Source organism: Phaseolus vulgaris, chromosome 1, assembly GCF_051622355.1.
Source record: "Phaseolus vulgaris cultivar YP4 chromosome 1, ASM5162235v1, whole genome shotgun sequence".
NCBI lineage: Eukaryota > Viridiplantae > Streptophyta > Magnoliopsida > Fabales > Fabaceae > Phaseolus > Phaseolus vulgaris.
In genome coordinates, this window is record NC_143498.1 from 52251257 (window position 1) to 52269703 (window position 18447).

Here is an 18447-nt window from a genome sequence, read left to right on the forward strand (position 1 = left end):
TTTTTAATTCTAGATATCATTCATTAATATTATAATATACCTCTAACTCTCATTCCACCCTCAACCGCCCAATTCATTTTAAGATCAGGTCAAATTATTTTTATAACTTCAATTCGGGTTAACTTTTTTTTTCAGAATTAATGATTTTTTATTTTTATTTAGTTTTGTGTTTTCCAGAGTTTAATTTTTGATTTAATATAAACGAAATAATTGTCAAAAACGATGGAGATTGAAAAACTTCCTCATAAAAAGATGAGGACGATATTAAATAACACAAATTAAATTATATATTATAAAGCACCTTTTCTGCCTGAGGCAACATATTTAGGTGATTATGATGGAAAAAAAAATACAAGAAATGACTAGATTCCCATTTCATTGGATTTGATATGTCAACTTTCAAGAAAGTAAGAACAAATCACCATCCATTTGAAAAGACTCGTACAATTTTCTTTTTCAAATTTCTGATTAATGCTCTCTTTGTTTATCAATATTCGGTGGTAAAATTATTTGATATTCTCTTATATAAATCACGCAGTCACTTTCATGTTCATCATCAAAGTTACTGTTCCAGTTCAATTTAAAACAGGGTCTATATTTTGATGATCGAAAATCGATATTTGTGAGTGGAGGTTGTTTTTAATTCCGTCTTCATTACTTGATTTGTTTAATTTCAAACATCCTATTATTTCCAAATTTTTTCCTCATGTTTTTGTATTTTTTAATAATCATTTTGTGTTTGAATGTATTATTATAACATAAGGAAAATTCTGTGTAAAAACAATAAATTAATGATTATGATTTCCGACATGCTCATACAAAAAAAGAAATAAAGGTTACATATTAAAAGGGAAACTTTCAGGTAACATTGTTTTGTTGAATAACCCGACATAATACTAATTATGGACGATTTTCTTCCGTATACAATTTCCACACGATAATTATTAATATTAAATATAAAATAGAGATCAAATTAGTTTTACGCAACAACGAAAGGAGAATACGAGTACGGAAATTTAAAAACTACATATATTTAAGAAATCATCAACTACAAAAATAATACCAAATTTTTAAATTTGAGTTTTATTTAAATATAAATTTAAATAAATAAATAAAAAGCATATAAATACTGATTAAATATTTATTCTTTATTATATTAAAAAAAGTTCTCTACGAACTCTCACTAAGTTTGGCAAATTATTTTACAAACAACTAAAAAAATAGAGTATAACTAAATTATCACAATTGAGTTTTGATAAGTGGTTGACCATTTATTAACGATATATTATTTTTCTTCTTTTATCTAGGTTCGTTTGTTAGGTGGCTATGTTTTTTGTTCAAGAGTTGATAATTTAGACAACTTATAAACAGATATTAATGAATTTCTAAAAATGGAAAAAATAAGACTTTAACTTATAAGTACGCTACATTTAGGTAAAGAGAGTAAATATTTACAATTATACAATAAGTTAGTTGTTTAAATGTGTGCAACATATAGATGGTGTTGGATTGTTATATATAACTTAAGATTGGGTTATATGTACAACTATAAGTATGATTCTTAAAATAAAATTGAGTATGTAAGATGCGAGTAGTGTATTTTTGAGTAAATTTTCAATATAAATATTGATTTGGATGAACTTGAAAGAGATTTGAATGATGTTTTTGTTAATTTATGTCGTGTTTTTTAGAATGAATATTTTCAAGTTAGATATTGTTCAAGCGGTAACTTATGCTCAAACAAGTATAATAATATATTTAATATAAATAAGATTTAAAAGATATTAAGTTGTGAATTACACTATAACATATTATAATGTACCAATATAATTTGTAATAAATTTTATGAATAGTATAAGATATAATATAACTTGTATTATATATATATATATATATATTATGATTAGAATTAAATTAACTTTTTTTGTTGTTAAAAATCTCTCTCAACAATCATAAATAAAAAAATATGTTATTTCAAATATTATACACCAAGAATAACTAAACAAAATTTATTTATTTACATATACATTAGTAATCCATTAATTATGATTTTGTTATATATATATATATATATTTATATTTTTTTTTCAGTTTCAGATGATTTTTTAATTACTTTAAGATGACAAAATTGATACCACCAAGCATTATAATATACATGAAACATGTTACATAAACCTAAACCTAAATAAAAAAGTCAAATGACTCTCATATAATGCTTCAGTAATAGACTTTGATTAAAAAAAAGTGAAAAACAAATAAAATTGAATTTCGTGAAAGGAGAAATTAAAACTGTCAACAAAATCACAAAACAAATTAAATTTATAAAAATGAATAGACTAAGAATATAATTTACTGAAAAAATTACATAAAAATATTATATCAAACCAATTAATGATATGAGAACTCACCAGATGCTTATACCCTCAATGATAGCCAATTAAAAGATGAACAAAAGATTCTGAAAAAAAAAAGTTTAACAATTAAACGAAAATTTAAGGGAAAAATCGTGTTAAAATTGCACAATAGATTTGTTAACAATTTGATTGTAAGTAAACGGTATGAAATAGAATTGTTATTTTAAAAAATATAAAGTATGCTAGTTTTTGGCTTAATAAGAATAACAGTATTTTATGATCTCTTAAAAAAAATGATAGTATTTTGTTTAAAGTATTAAAATAAAAGTAATATCACTGTTCCAGGAATGTACGGAGCAGTATATAACAGGCAGCGCTATTTAAAAGGCAACCGTACTTGCAAAACCTAAAGCCATTAACTTTGATTCGTTTTGCTTCGATATGGTCAGCAGAAACAATTAATACGCTAATAATAATATTAATACACCATTAATTTCTGACTTAATTGCCTACGATGCCTCCTGCATCCACCTGTCACACCACATTACCACATATATACTACTAAAATCACTAAAAAAAAAGAAAACATTATAAAAAATATAAATATTTTATATGTTCAAAAAATTATAACTTTTCAATTCTCCAGTTCTTCAGTTATACTTTATAATTTTTTAGCATAGCAACTAACCATGCCACACCTTTCCATGAAATATGAAATTAGTAAGAAATGTTTGAAGACTTGAGCGTTGACTCTGTCGGCAATTCCTTTCTCTCTCTCTCACGAGTTTTGTGTTGAAGGAAAGAAGAAGGTCCACTTGCCATGCCACGATGCCATAAACACGAACACAAACAGGATAAGGCATTCGCATTTACGGCTTTCTTTTGTGGGGCTGTCCAGTTTCATTTGTACAAAGGCTACTACACAATGTGCGTGTTTCATAACTTTGACAACAAAAGAGAGAAGAAAAACTCTCCAAACAAAAAATAAAAACTTTCAATGCTCTGCATTAAACAAACTACAATGCAATGTTTCTCACCTTTTTTTTTAGTGGGGGACAACCTTTCCTTATTATCACGCCTATGCGTTTAACCAACTTAGAGGGTTTCCCTCAAATTCTATTATTTCATTTATTTGTTGTACCGGTCGGCACTGGACGACCGCAGGATACTCATGGTAAAATCATCACAAAACCCTGCGTCTCATACGACTCTTCGTCCTTCCATGACCTCTAGCCAGACGACCGAATGGTTTATGTCGATTAAATCTAATTTAATCCAGAACGTGGTTACACGTGTAGAAAAGAGCAGTTATGACAACCATTGACGAAGTAAAAACACGTTCTCTAGACCACTCCCCTGGTTTTCAGGAAACCACCAGGCACGACCCAAAGACCACTAAGCATGTCTCTAACCATCAACTGATTGGCCCACATGGCCAAGGCCCAGGTCAACCTACTAAAGGGACTTCTGAAAAGGGGGAAAAGGTACGTTTTCCATACTATCAGAGAATTCACACTTGAGCACCATCGCTGACTTGAGCGTCGGAGTGCAATCGCAGGTACCCCCGCCGGCCGACCGAAGCACGCGAAGAGAAAGAAGACTTGAAGAATAGGACAACCAAGAGTGAAGAAGACACCTTGTATCGACGTGGATCAACATTACTCAGTCCCCAATATCCATACAGGTACAATTGGCGCCCACCGTGGGGCCCGAGTAATCATTATTCCCAGACCCAAGGATCCCAACGCTTGAAGATGGACTCAACGGCAAACAACAACAATGATATCTCCGAAGAGCATAGGACCATACTCCAAACCCTCCAGATTCAGATGCAGGAGTTACTCCAAAAAGGAGTCATCGATCAACTTCGCCAGGATGAAGAAAGGAAAAGACGAGAAGAAGAGCGTCAACAACACGCAGAGGAGATAGCACAATTGAAAGAACAGAACAAGAGATTGTTGGATAGACTTGAGCAATCTGAACGCGAAGGGCATTCACGTGCACCTTCTCCATCACCGTTCCAATCAGGAACAAGAACAATAGCCCAGGCTATACCTCACACGTCACTCGTTCAACACACCCGTCAGAGTGCAAAGCCAGTAACCCCAAACGAGGTAGCAAACCCGAAAGGCCATCCGTTCACTGATGACATCATAGCCACTCCTCTCCCTGACAAGTGGAGGGGCCTAACGATAAACCTTTATGACGGTTCCACAGACCCAGACGAACATCTGAATATATTTAGAACTCAAATGACCCTTTACACAACCGACCGAACGGTATGGTGTAAAGTCTTCCCCACCTCTCTCAGGGAAGGCCCCCTTGGATGGTTTTCGGACCTTCCACCCAATTCCATTGCAAGCTTCGACGCTTTGGAATTGAAGTTCACCACGCAATACGCCACAAGTAGACCTCATCGGACATCCTCCATGTCTCTTCTAAATGTCAAACAAGAAAGGGGAGAATCATTGAGAACGTTCACGAACAGATTTAGCAAAGTGTGTATGAACATTCGTAATCTTAATCCAGAAATAGCCATGCATCATTTGGTCTCGGCCATACTACCAGGAAGGTTCACTGAAAGCCTTATCAAACGACCTCCGTGCAATATGGATGAATTAAGAACAAGAGCAACAAAGTTCATGCAGATAGAAGAACATATTGACTACCATCGAAAAACTTATGCTGAGAACACGGACAATAGCAAAGGAATTCGTCCCCCCACAATACCGACCGACCGAGAACGACATCGCCCCAATAGGGGACCCCGTTTCCACAACTACACTCCCTTGATTGTACCAAGGGGTAAGGTTCTCGACGAAGCACTGCAGATTGAATTGATTCCGACATTGAGGCCATCACAAACCCCTCCCAATGCCGACACCAGTAAACGTTGCCAATACCATTGTAACTATGGCCACACGACCGAAGGATGCCAAGCACTGAAAGATAAAATTGAAGAGCTCGTCCAGGCCGGTCATCTGCGCAAGTTCGTGAAAACCACCATCACTGCACCCAGGTCACCCCAGCGTGATCATGATCCCCGCGAACGTTCGGGACGAAGAGACGACCGGACCCGTGACAACCACTATCGTTCAAGCAGAAGAAAAAGAAGCGAAAGTCCGATCAGACGAACGAGGCCTAAAAGTGAAAGCCCTGAACGTAGAAGTCGAACTAAACAAAAAGTTCGCACAGTCATCAATACAATCGCTGGACCGGTATCGCTCGGTCAGCCCCCTCAAGAAATTAATTACATTGCAGGCGGCTTTGCGGGTGGAGGATGCTCTAATTCGGCAAGGAAAAAACATTTGAGAGCAATTCAATCCGTTCATTCGACTCCCACACAACGCCGACCGCATATACCACCAATCACTTTCACTGACGAAGACTTCACAACAATCGATCCATCTCAAGATGACCCCATGGTAATAACTGTGGAGATAGATAAATTTGCAATTGCAAAAGTTTTGGTAGATCAGGGTAGCTCGGTCGACATCCTATATTGGGAAACGTTTAAGAAGATGAAGATTCCAGAAGCAGAGATACAACCCTACAACGAGCAGATAGTTGGTTTCTCAGGGGAAAGAGTGGATACGAAAGGATTTATCGATCTATACACCACGTTCGGGGATGATTACCTCAGCAAGACCATCAACATACGATATCTACTCGTTAATGCCAATACATCGTACAATATTTTGCTCGGTCGACCATCTATCAACAGATTGAAAGCCATTGTCTCAACTCCTCATTTAGCTATGAAGTTCCCCTCGGTCAATGGAGACATAGCAACCGTACATATAGACCAGAAGACAGCACGAGAGTGTTATGTAGCTAGCCTGAAGGTGGAGCCGACCCGAAGGCTTTATACCACGTCAGCCGAACGGACCACAGAGCGAAGAGGTCGGTCAACAGAAAGACGCTCCAGAGGAAAAGAATCTAGAAGACACTTGGTCGCTTTAGTCGATCTAGATCCTCGACTGGATGATCCCCGAATGGAAGCAGGAGAAGATCTTCAACCCATATTCCTTCGGGACAAAGACCGGAAAACATACATGGGAACATCCCTCAAACCAGACGACCGAGAGACGATCGGTAAAACATTAACAAAGAACGCTGATCTTTTCGCCTGGACGGCTGCAGACATGCCAGGGGTAAAATCAGATGTGATTACCCATCGATTGTCTGTTTATACAGAGGCCAGGCCGATCGCTCAAAAGAAAAGGAAACTAGGTGAAGAACGGCGGAAAGCCGCACGAGAAGAAACCGACAAGCTAATTCAAGCTGGTTTTATTCAAAAGGCCCACTATACGACATGGCTAGCCAATGTAGTGATGGTAAAAAAGACGAATGGAAAATGGAGAATGTGCGTAGACTACACAGACCTTAACAAAGCGTGCCCAAAGGACTCGTATCCTCTACCTACTATCGACCAGCTGGTCGACGGTGCAGCCGGTCATCAAATCCTAAGTTTCCTTGATGCTTATTCAGGTTACAATCAAATACAAATGTACCACCGTGATCGAGAAAAAACCGCGTTTAGAACAGATTCTGATAATTTCTTCTATGAAGTCATGCCGTTCGGCCTCAAGAATGCAGGAGCCACATACCAACGACTCATGGATCACGTATTCCACGACATGATCGGTCGGAATGTAGAAGTATACGTTGACGACATCGTCGTCAAATCAGACTCTTGCGAACAACATGTTTCTGACTTAAAAGAGGTTTTTCAAGCCTTGCGTCAATACCGCATGCGTTTAAACCCGGAGAAGTGCGCGTTCGGCGTAGAAGGGGGGAAGTTCTTAGGCTTCATGCTCACACATCGGGGTATAGAGGCTAATCCAGAAAAATGCAAGGCAATCACCGAAATGCGAAGTCCCAACGGACTCAAAGAGATCCAGAGACTAGTCGGCCGTCTCACTTCGTTGTCTCGATTCGTACCTAAGCTTGCCGAACGAACGAGACCCATCATAAAACTTCTGAAGAAGACAAGTAAATTTGAATGGACAGATGAATGTGAACAAAATTTCCAACAGTTAAAAGCATTTCTGGCATCTCCACCGGTCATCCAGAAACCGAACGCACGGGAACCCATTGTGGTCTACCTCGTCGTCTCCAATGAAGCGGTGAGTTCCGCTCTGGTACAAGAAATTAAAGCGGAAGAACGACCGGTATATTTTGTAAGTCGAGTCTTACATGACGCAGAAACCCGGTACCAAATGGTCGAAAAAGTTGCCTTCGCTTTGGTCATCACCGCACGACGGATGCGGATGTATTTCCAAAATCACAAGGTCATTGTTAGGACTAACTATCCCATTATGAAGATTCTCACCAAACCTGACCTCGCCGGACGAATGATAGGTTGGGCAGTCGAACTGTCAGAATTCCACATCGAATACCAACCCAGGGGAGCCATCAAGTCCCAAGCCCTCGCCGACTTCACAGCAGAACTCACTCCCTATCTGACCGAACGGACTCCCCGATGGACACTATACGTAGATGGGTCATCTAACAATCGTTCGTCCGGAGCAGGAGTTGTACTTGAAGGACCAGGGGAGATTGTTGTCGAACAAGCCATGAAATTTGAATTTAAAACTTCCAATAATCAAGCCGAATACGAAGCTATAATCGCAGGTTTGCATCTGGCGATTGAATTGGAGGTAACAAATATAACTTGTAAAAGCGACTCCCGTCTAGTCGTCGGACAGCTTACAGGGGAGTATGAGGTAAGAGAAACATTACTCCAACAGTATTTTCATTTCGTAAAAAATCTTCTAAACAGGTTCAAAGAAATCTCCTTCCAACACGTACGGAGGGAAAATAATACTAGGGCGGACGCTCTATCGAGATTGGCTACCCTAAAAAAGAAAGGCGCCCACCGGTCGGCCATACACGTGACCCTGGCTAAACCAAGTGTTGGTACCGAAGAATGCATGGCGACTGACACCCAACCTAACTGGATGACTCCCATAAAACAATATCTTACCGATGGTGTATGCGATCCACATTTGGAGAAAACGATGAAGTTACAAGCCGCCCGATACATACTGATTGGCGAAGATCTTTACAGGAGAGGGTATTCCCGTCCCCTCCTAAAATGCCTTGGTCCAGAACAAGTCACTTATGTAATGACCGAGTTACACGAAGGGATATGCGGAACCCATTCAGGAGCGCGGACTATGTCCGCCAAAATTCTGAGAGCAGGATACTACTGGCCGACCTTACAAGGAGACTGCACTGAATACGTTCAAAAGTGCGTGAAATGTCAAGAGTTCGGCACCCTATTGCACCAAAAACCAGAGCATTTGCACTACATCCTATCCCCTTGGCCGTTCGTGAAATGGGGAATGGATATTATCGGACCTTTCACACCCGGAAAAGGGCAATGCAAGTTCCTACTGGTGGGTATAGATTACTTTACCAAATGGATTGAGGCTGAACCACTAACAGCCATCACCGCCCGGAACGTACAAAGCTTTGTGTGGAAAAACATTGTCTGCAGGTTCGGCCTACCTCAGATCATTATCACAGACAACGGTCGACAGTTCACCGACCGTGGGCTAGCTGAATTCTATGAGAAACTTCACATCAAACATATAACGAGTTCGGTCGAACACCCTCAAACCAACGGTCAGGCGGAAGCCGCCAACAAAGTTATTCTCAATGAGTTAAAGAAGAGACTTGGCCCGTCCAAGGGAAATTGGACTGAAGAATTGTTAGAGGTTCTGTGGGCTTATCGTTGTACTCCCCAGTCAACAACTCAAGAAACACCTTATAGCCTGACGTACGGCACAGAAGCCATGATTCCGGTCGAAATCGGCGAGCCTTCACTACGCCGACAGACGTTAGACCTAGACTTAAACAAGGAAAGTCTACTAGTCGGCCTCGACCTCATCAATGAATTAAGGGACAAATGCAAGATAAGGGAAGAAGCATGCAAGATACGAGCAGCACGAAGGTACAACTCCAAAGTGAAGCCACGAAGCTATCAGAAAGGAGATCTAGTTTGGCGCATGCGCAGCGACGCCCGGAAGGACGGAGGAAAGTTTTCAAGCAATTGGGAAGGTCCGTTCCGCATCTCCGACACAGCAACAGGAGGAGCTTATTACTTAGAATATTTGTCAGGAAAATCTGCACCGAGAACGTGGAATGCCACGCATCTCAAATTCTATTACAGTTGATGAATAAACTTAGTGCACTCTTTCCTCGCTCGGTAGTTTTATCCCTAAGGAGGGTTTTCTACCGAGAAGGTTTTAACGAGGCACTTTAAATCACCAATCTTGGTCAGAAATTCAGTTAATTCACCGTTCATTCGGTCGGAATACATAACGAAAGTTATCCGAATTATAACTTAAACGTTATTCACCAATCTTGGTCAGAAATTCAATTAATTCACCGTTCATTCGGTCGGAATACATAACGAAAGGTATCCGAACTATAACTTAAACGTTATTCACCAACCTTGGTCAGAAATCGAAATTATTTATGCCTCGTTCGGCATCAGAATTATTCAGAATTATTTATGCCTCGTCCGGCATCAGAATTATCTTATTACTTTAATGTAATCAGAATTATTTATGCCTCGTCCGGCATCAGAATTATCTTATTACTTTCAGGTAATCCGAATTATTTATGCCTCGTCCGGCATCCGAATTATCTATTAATTCATTAACCGTTCGTTCGGCCAGAATATATAACGAATTATAACTTCAACGTTATTCACCAACCTTGGTTAGAAATCGAAATTATTTATTAATTAACCGTTCATTCGGTCGAGATTATATAACTACGGCTATCCGAATCATATACTTCTTCAAAACCCGGATCTATGCTCACAACAATCTCTGCAACATAAACACGAAAGTAAGAAACAGATACGCTATTAGCTGAACGACCGCAAGAAGAAGGTGCTCACCTTTTAGTTCCGCCTACTGCTTGGACGACCCATAAAGAGCTATCAGTTCCCACGTAGGGAGCCTACACGGTAGTTGATTCACGACCATCAAAATTTCTTGGTCGATGGGAGACAAAGATTCCCAAAGCCGATGGTCAAGAGAGGTGGGATTCTCCGTCCAATAGAATGGAAATTTTGTGCCTCCAGCAGCATTATAGAATAGATTTCGTGCACCGGACGACCGCAGGGTACTCATGGTAAAATTATCACAAAAACCCCTGCGTCTCATACGACTCTTCGTCCTTCCATGACCTCGAGCCTGGGGGGCAAGTGTACCGGTCCGCACCGGACGACCGCAGGATATTCATGGTAAAATCATCACAAAACCCTGCGTCTTATACGACTCTTCGTCCTTCCATGACCTCTAGCCGGACGAACGAGTGGTTTATGTCGAATAAATCTAATTTAATCCAGAACGTGGTTACACGTGTAGAAAACCCCTGCGTCTCATACGACTCTTCGTCCTTCCATGACCTCGAGCCTGGGGGGCAAGTGTACCGGTCGGCACTGGACGACCGCAGGATACTCATGGTAAAATCATCACAAAACCCTGCGTCTTATACGACTCTTCGTCCTTCCATGACCTCTAGCCGGACGACCGAATGGTTTATGTCGATTAAATCTAATTTAATCCAGAACGTGGTTACACGTGTAGAAAAGAGCAGTTATGACAACCATTGACGAAGTAAAAACACGTTCTCTAGACCACTCCCCTGGTTTTCAGGAAACCACCAGGCACGACCCAAAGACCACTAAGCATGTCTCTAACCATCAACTGATTGGCCCACATGGCCAAGGCCCAGGTCAACCTACTAAAGGGACTTCTGAAAAGGGGGAAAAGGTACGTTTTCCATACTATCAGAGAATTCACACTTGAGCACCATCGCTGACTTGAGCGTCGGAGTGCAATCGCAGGTACCCCCGCCGGCCGACCGAAACACGCGAAGAGAAAGAAGACTTGAAGAATAGGACAACCAAGAGTGAAGAAGACACCTTGTATCGACGTGGATCAACATTACTCAGTCCCCAATATCCATACAGGTACATTTGTATTTTAGGATAATTTACTCTCTTTTTTTCTACCTTCATCCTTATATATAAAAATAACTACAAACTCTTATCTAACTAAAAAATATATCATCAACTCATATATAACTTGGAAATGATCTTGCAATATTTGAGAACATTTTACTTATTATTGGACCCACACTATCTCAAGTAGTATTATTTAAGCTAGTAGTGTAAATATAATCCGGTTATACCTAGAAAAAAAATGAAAAGAATTATACAATTTGATAAATAAATGTTCATGGTAAAGACTATGATACTAATATCTCCGTGCGTAATATTTGAGAATAGTTTACTTTTTATTGGAAGATATAAGCGAACGGTATTAGTCAAACTCAGTAATGTGGATTTAGTTGTATATATAAAAAAGTTATATAGCTTGATAAATAAATGGAAGTATTTGTTACATAAAATATTTATATTGATTATTTTTTGTTTGATCCCATAATATTTGAAAATATTATACTCTTGATTGGATCAAATCCGTTTGAACGGGTATTCGTTGTTTAAGTGACACAGGTATTGTTCGATTATACCTAAGAAAAAAAAAGAGAAAAAATTATATAACTTGATAATAAATGTAGATATTTTTTTATTACATAAAAGACCCTAATATTGATATTTTGTTTATATAATGCCATAATATTGGTAATACTTTATTTTTATTGGGCAGATGAAAATGTGGATGAATCCATTTTAGTGATAGTTATACTTAAACAAATAGAAGGAGATATATAAGTTGGGGAATAAATATACGTATTTTTTTTATAGAAAAACATCACAAGGTTGATTTTTGTGTGATTTCATAATATTTAAGATTACTTTACTTTTTATTTGATCGACTTAATCTGAAAGTTATTAGTTCAAAATTAGTAATGCAAATACCATATAGTTCACGAGATTGATATCCTTCCGCGTATAATGCAATATCTGAGAATATATGTTGTTTTTTTGTTTAGCTGATTCAATTTAAAAATAAAGTATCAGTTAATACCAGATTACACCAGAAAGAGTTATGTAACTTAATAAATAAATGTAAAATTTAATTATTTAAAAGTATTATAAAATTATAAATATATATTCATATGCGTGTGTTTGCATGAGATATATGATATTGAATATTCCTAATTTTTATTGTAGTAAGTCAGTGTGAAAGAGTTATGTCGACGAATCTATTTTTAAAAGGCACACATGAACGGCGTTGGTATTTTGAGTTTGAAGTACTGAATAAATATATAAATAGCAACGAAATACAAAATTTGATGAGTAATTCGATTTATTTAAACTGCTAAAATCGGTTAATTCCCGTTGCAAGAAGAAAAAAAAAGTGTAGCGTTGACTATAGCACAACCAAATATCTCATTCAATTCCAGTGAATAGTGTAACTTTACATTGACTTTAGTTGGTGCGGAAGGATTATTTACTAAAGTAACCTTTCCTAGTTTGGAGGAAAAGAAATTAAAATGAGGTTAATGTTTTATGAAGAATTAAAATATTTATTTGGTAAATAAATAGTATATGTTAAATTGAAAGGGAAGGTGAGTAAAAAAAGGGTTTTATTTTAGTTATGAATTGGGATAGGGGAAGTTAAAATTGATTTTGAGAGTGATTGGAAGCGGTTTGTACAAGGGTTTAATGATGGGAGGATCATAACTGTCTTTATGGATGTATGTATGTGCATTGTATTGAGCATTGATTTGATAAGGTGGTAGTACTTAGGGTTAAGAGTAATTCCGGAAAAAACGATGATAGAGATTAATTGGAAGGGATGGTTTAAAAATGTAAAGAGGATGATGGTGGTGGTGGTGGTGGTGGTGGTGCAGGAAAAGAGGGACCACGGGGACAAGAGAATCTGTGAAACGTGGCAGAATCACATGGCCATGGCCTCTCCCCTTTCATATATCACTGACCACACCACCTGTCACTGCCCCTCCCTTTCAATCTTTCTCTTCCCAATTATCGCATTTTCATCCAGTAACTCTATTTATTATTAATTAATTAATTCATTTCTCCTTAATTAATAATTTATTGCTTTATTATTAACAACTGTTCCAACCAAGTTGAGAGGTTATGAAAACATTCACCAAAAGAAAAGAAAAAAAGAGAAACACGTTGGGTTCGGAATGATGAAGACGCACCCTTTTCACAGTTTAGTCAAACGGGACCGCAGCAACGCCGTTTCCTCTAGAAGGACCTTCTTCTTATTAATATTATAAATTATTTTTTACAACTTGTGTACTCTTTTTTCTTCGAGTTTGTTAACTCTATGGTTCATATTTTTGGTAAGTGAAAGTATAAGGATGTGTGAATTTCGAAACATGGCCTATGATTAATGGATTTGTTAAGATTTTAGGTTACATAAAAAGAAAGATGATATCGGTGTTACAGGGGACGTGCTTAGCTGGCATCCCGTTTCTCTCGGTAGTAGTAGTAATGCTTTGTTTTTGGACGGTGGGTCCCACGTTGGATGGTCCTAAAATCGATGTTGACGTCTGAATCCCCGTCCTCGTTGATCTTCTCTCAGCACAGACCCTCTTTCAGTGGGCCCAAGATGCAACTCGTCTCTTATCTCCTTCATCGGCGCTCACGTGTCGCGTGGGAGGATACGCGCCTACAGCATCTGGCCACGTGGGCCGCTGTTGTCTCTGGGTGAGTGTTGTTGGGCGTGTAGGTGAGGCGCGTGGAGACCAAAGTTGACCTGTCCCCATGATCTCTCCTTCATGTGCGTCGTGAGAAGTTATTCCCCACTGGAACATACAGAAGCCGACCACACATACTTCCCATAGGCCACCCCACACACAAATACCACCCTTACTTTTCTTTCTTTTTCTTTTTCTTCATTATCATTGTTTATTATTTAAATTTATAATAGCAGAGTGGAGGGTTGAAATCAAACAATGACCTCCTCTCGCATTATTTCATCCTAACAAGATATTTATATATGGTAACATACATTTTGCAAAATAGCAGAGCAGGAAGCATGGGAAAAGAAAAAGTTAAAAAAAGTAAAGGAAGTATGATACTAAAATAGGAAGGGTAAATAAATGGTAGAATAATGATTTGATTTAATAAAGTTGGTTTGGTTAGGATGAGTATTATTGGTGAGGAAATATGAATATGTTTGGGAAGTGAAATAGAAATGAAGAGGGTAAGGGTAAATAGTTTGATCCGTGAGTTATTAGTGGGCGCGTGAAGGAAGAAGGGTTTGTAGGTGGAGCCCAGGAGGATTCTGGGTCCCGAAGGCTCTCAATCGATGAAGCGTACGGGCACCTGATTTTCTAGTGTATGGTGTCTGGGGTATGCACGAGCTGTACACTATGATGAGCATCTTTCTTGGCATTGCGGTGCTGCCACGGCTCTTGGATGCCTTTTACCTATTTCTTTGCCCCCAAAACCTCGCTCTTCAAAATGCTCTATCCAACTAAATTAAACCACTCCTAAATATCACACTCACCATCCTTTTTCACTAAATCAATCAAAATCAAAATAAAAAGCAATTCATTCCATTATTATGGCTTCCATTCTCCCTTATCTTTTTCAACCTCCACCCTTCTCTCTCTCCCTTTCCACCTCTCTCACTTCCAACTCCTCACCCCCCTTTTCCTATGACCCAATTCCATTTCCAAATCACCAATCCTAATTTCAATTCCATTCATCCCCTCCTCCTCCTCCATTCAATTATTCCCATCACGCTTCCTACTTCTTCCCCATGAAGAGGGATTTCCAACAAGCCTGCGCCGGAGGCCCTGTCAAGGGTGACTCTTCCTCAATGCCCAACGGCAAGGCCAAGATGTGGGAGGAAGACCGCCACCAGCAGGGAGGAGGCATGGATGAGTTGCTCGCGGCCTTGGGTTACAAGGTCCGTGCTTCCGACATGGCAGACGTCGCTCAGAAGCTTGAGCAGCTCGAGATGGTCATGGGGAGTGCCCAGGAAGAGGGAATTTCCCACCTTTCTTCCTACACCGTTCACTACGACCCTACGGATCTCCATTCTTGGGTCCAGAGCATGTTATCTGAACTCAACCCCGAACCCACCACCATCCTCGATCCCTCATCCTTCTTGATCGACAACCCCGTCCACTCTTCCCCCATCCTCACCACCACCTCACGCGTTTTCAACGACGACTCCGAATATGACCTCAGAGCCATTCCTGGAATAGCCGCATATCCTCCTCAACACGCCACAAACAACGCCACCACCATTAGCACTACCACTGCCACCAGCCCCACTACCACCGTCGCCACCACCAACACCCAAACTGTGGAAGAAATCGAACCAGGTACCAACAAGCGCTTGAAGGCTTCCCCAATTGAATCCTCGGAGTCCGCTTCGGAGCCCACCCGCCCCGTAGTTCTCGTTGACTCACAGGAAGCCGGCGTGCGTCTGGTGCACACTCTCATGGCTTGCGCTGAGGCCGTCCAACAGGAGAATCTGAAGCTGGCAGACGCGCTGGTAAAGCACGTGGGCATACTGGCAGCGTCGCAAGCCGGCGCCATGAGGAAAGTGGCGACGTACTTCGCCCAGGCCCTTGCGCGTCGAATCTACGGCATCTTCCCGGAGGAAACTCTTGATTCCTCTCTCTCCGACCTTCTACACATGCACTTCTACGAGTCCTGCCCCTATCTGAAGTTCGCTCACTTCACTGCCAACCAGGCCATTCTGGAGGCCTTCGCCACCGCTGGGAGAGTCCACGTCATCGATTTCGGCCTCAAGCAAGGGATGCAGTGGCCAGCCCTCATGCAGGCCCTCGCATTGCGCCCAGGCGGTCCTCCAACCTTCCGCCTAACCGGAATCGGGCCCCCGCAGCCCGACAACACTGACGCGCTGCAGCAAGTGGGCTGGAAGCTTGCCCAGTTAGCCCAAACCATCGGCGTCCAGTTCGAATTCCGCGGATTCGTCTGCAGCAGCCTCGCAGATCTCGACCCGAACATGCTCGAGATCCGTCCCGGAGAAGCCGTAGCTGTCAACTCCGTCTTCGAGCTCCATCGCATGCTCGCTCGACCCGGATCCGTCGACAAGGTCATGGACACAGTTAAAAACCTCAACCCCAAAATCGTAACCATCGTGGAGCAAGAGGCGAACCACAACGGGCCGGTTTTCTTGGACCGGTTCACTGAAGCCTTGCATTACTACTCGAGTCTGTTTGACTCGCTGGAGGGTTCTTCCTCCTCCACCGGGTTAGGTTCGCCGAGTCAGGATCTGTTGATGTCGGAGGTGTACCTTGGGAAACAGATATGCAACGTGGTGGCGTACGAAGGCGTGGAGCGCGTGGAGCGTCACGAGACTCTGAGCCAGTGGAGGGGGCGAATGGGCTCGGCAGGGTTCGACCCGGTTCATCTCGGGTCAAACGCATTCAAGCAAGCTAGTATGTTGCTGGCGCTATTCGCCGGCGGTGACGGGTACAGAGTGGAGGAGAACAACGGGTGCCTCATGCTTGGGTGGCACACTAGGCCTCTCATCGCCACCTCTGCGTGGAAGCTTCCCTCGCCCGAGTCCTAATGGGTTCACTCGCTGAGTTCCCCGAGTTAACCAGCTGTACTGTACACTGTAGATTAATTGGATCGTGGTCGTGGATGATGATGATCATGGTAAATCGGTAAAAATGGTTTGATGAAGTTGTTGGAGTGGAGTGAGTCAGTGACCGAGTCAGGCAGCGAGGCAGAAGGAGGATAAATAAAGTGAGAGGAAAAAAAACCTAAAAGAAAAGAAAAAAAAAAGAAGACTGTAATTTGTAATTGTACTCCTAATTACCGTTTCTCTTTTAGTGTTTTGATTTCCTTTCTCTATATTATTATTATTATTATTACTATTATATAATTTGTTTAATTCTTCCAAGTTGGATGCTTTTCCTTGGTTTTTAATCTTTATCTTGATGTGTGGGATTAACTTATTATAGTATTAACGGACGTTGTTGGAGGGAGTGGTCCTGCTCGAGAATTCACTGTGCTACTTTTTTTTGTTGTTTCGGTTTTTAATAAATGAAAGAGGTCTTGTAATTTTACTCCTGTCAACCTTTTTTAATAACTTCTTTCTTCTCATCAATAAAATCCTTACATTTTTCTGTCTCTTTTTTCTCATTTTAATTCTTCCTCTTTTTCGGCAATAAGTTCTATGAATGTGGGCAGATCAAGCTCTTCTCATTCGGAACATGAAAGTGATGTGACTATTGTTCCTTCAGTATTTAATCTCCACAGAAGATTTTTTTATTTATTAATTTTCATTTTTGAGCCCATGATATGATCAAAGATTTTCTGCCAACAAGAAATGAAGTGAATTCACATCCAATTTACCTGGAAACAAACTGTTTCATTCAAGAGTTTTACCTAACGGGTCTTCTTAAAAGCATATTTGCACGCCACATTGGTGAGTCCAATGATTACCTGGATCAAATGCTTTGATTAAAAGTAGCAGAGGGAATGTAAATTATCACGTTATTCAAGGTTACTTTCCTTTTCCCTTCTCAAATATCTCTTCCATCAACTTCTTCATTTTTACCACATTTCATCCTTGTTATTCTCTGCTATCACGTTTCAAGATTCATTCACGCTTCTTTTCAGAAAAACTCTTACAACATGTATGGCTATTTTTACTTATGTCACGGTTGTGGACAAAAAGTAAAAGCTCTTATATATAAGATAGGAAAATATATTTTAGTCGAGAACCAAGTTTTATCTTTCAAACCCCATTTCAAGTTTTAGAGATAACCTAAATATTGTTATCTTATGTTATGTTTGTTGAGAGATGACTCGATAAAATCAACCATTATATTTGATATAGATCTATCACAATTTTGTTGATAGTGTGATTCGTTTTGAATTTTATTCTTTGAAAATGTTTATTTGATCCAAGTAAGTGAAAGGGACTAAAGAATCATACTAAGTTTTAGGTTTTTCAAAGATGTGTTGAAGTTTTTCTTGTTTATCTTCCCACATTTCTTGTTACAAACTTAGACACTGTATCATTGAGCAAAAATAGATCTTGTTAAGAAAACTTTTGTTTATAATTTCGTGAAAGTTAGAGATGTTTTTAAAAATATGCAAGCGTTTAGAAAAACACGGGTAGAGGTA

The 18447-nt window shown here is 39.9% G+C and overlaps 2 protein-coding genes across 2 annotated transcripts; both read left to right on the plus strand.

The window, feature by feature from the left end:
• Positions 1-4108: 4108 nt before the first annotated feature.
• On the plus strand, positions 4109-9538 carry LOC150029692 (uncharacterized). Its single transcript, XM_090296951.1, has one exon. The coding sequence runs from the start codon at positions 4109-4111 to the stop codon at positions 9536-9538; it is 5430 nt and encodes a 1809-aa protein (XP_090153077.1).
• A 4812-nt stretch (positions 9539-14350) lies between these two features.
• Positions 14351-17215, plus strand: LOC137814963 (DELLA protein 1). The gene has a single exon (XM_068617940.2). It carries the CDS (start codon positions 15089-15091, stop codon positions 16877-16879), a length of 1791 nt encoding a protein of 596 aa, XP_068474041.1. The 5' UTR covers positions 14351-15088; the 3' UTR covers positions 16880-17215.
• The last annotated feature ends 1232 nt before the right edge of the window (positions 17216-18447 follow it).

What these genes read in the sequence shown, in the direction of transcription:
- LOC137814963 (XM_068617940.2), top strand. Translation starts at nt 15,089, where the DNA reads ATGAAGAGGGATTTCCAACAAGCCTGCGCCGGAGGCCCTGTCAAGGGT.
- LOC150029692 (XM_090296951.1), top strand. Translation starts at nt 4,109, where the DNA reads ATGGACTCAACGGCAAACAACAACAATGATATCTCCGAAGAGCATAGG.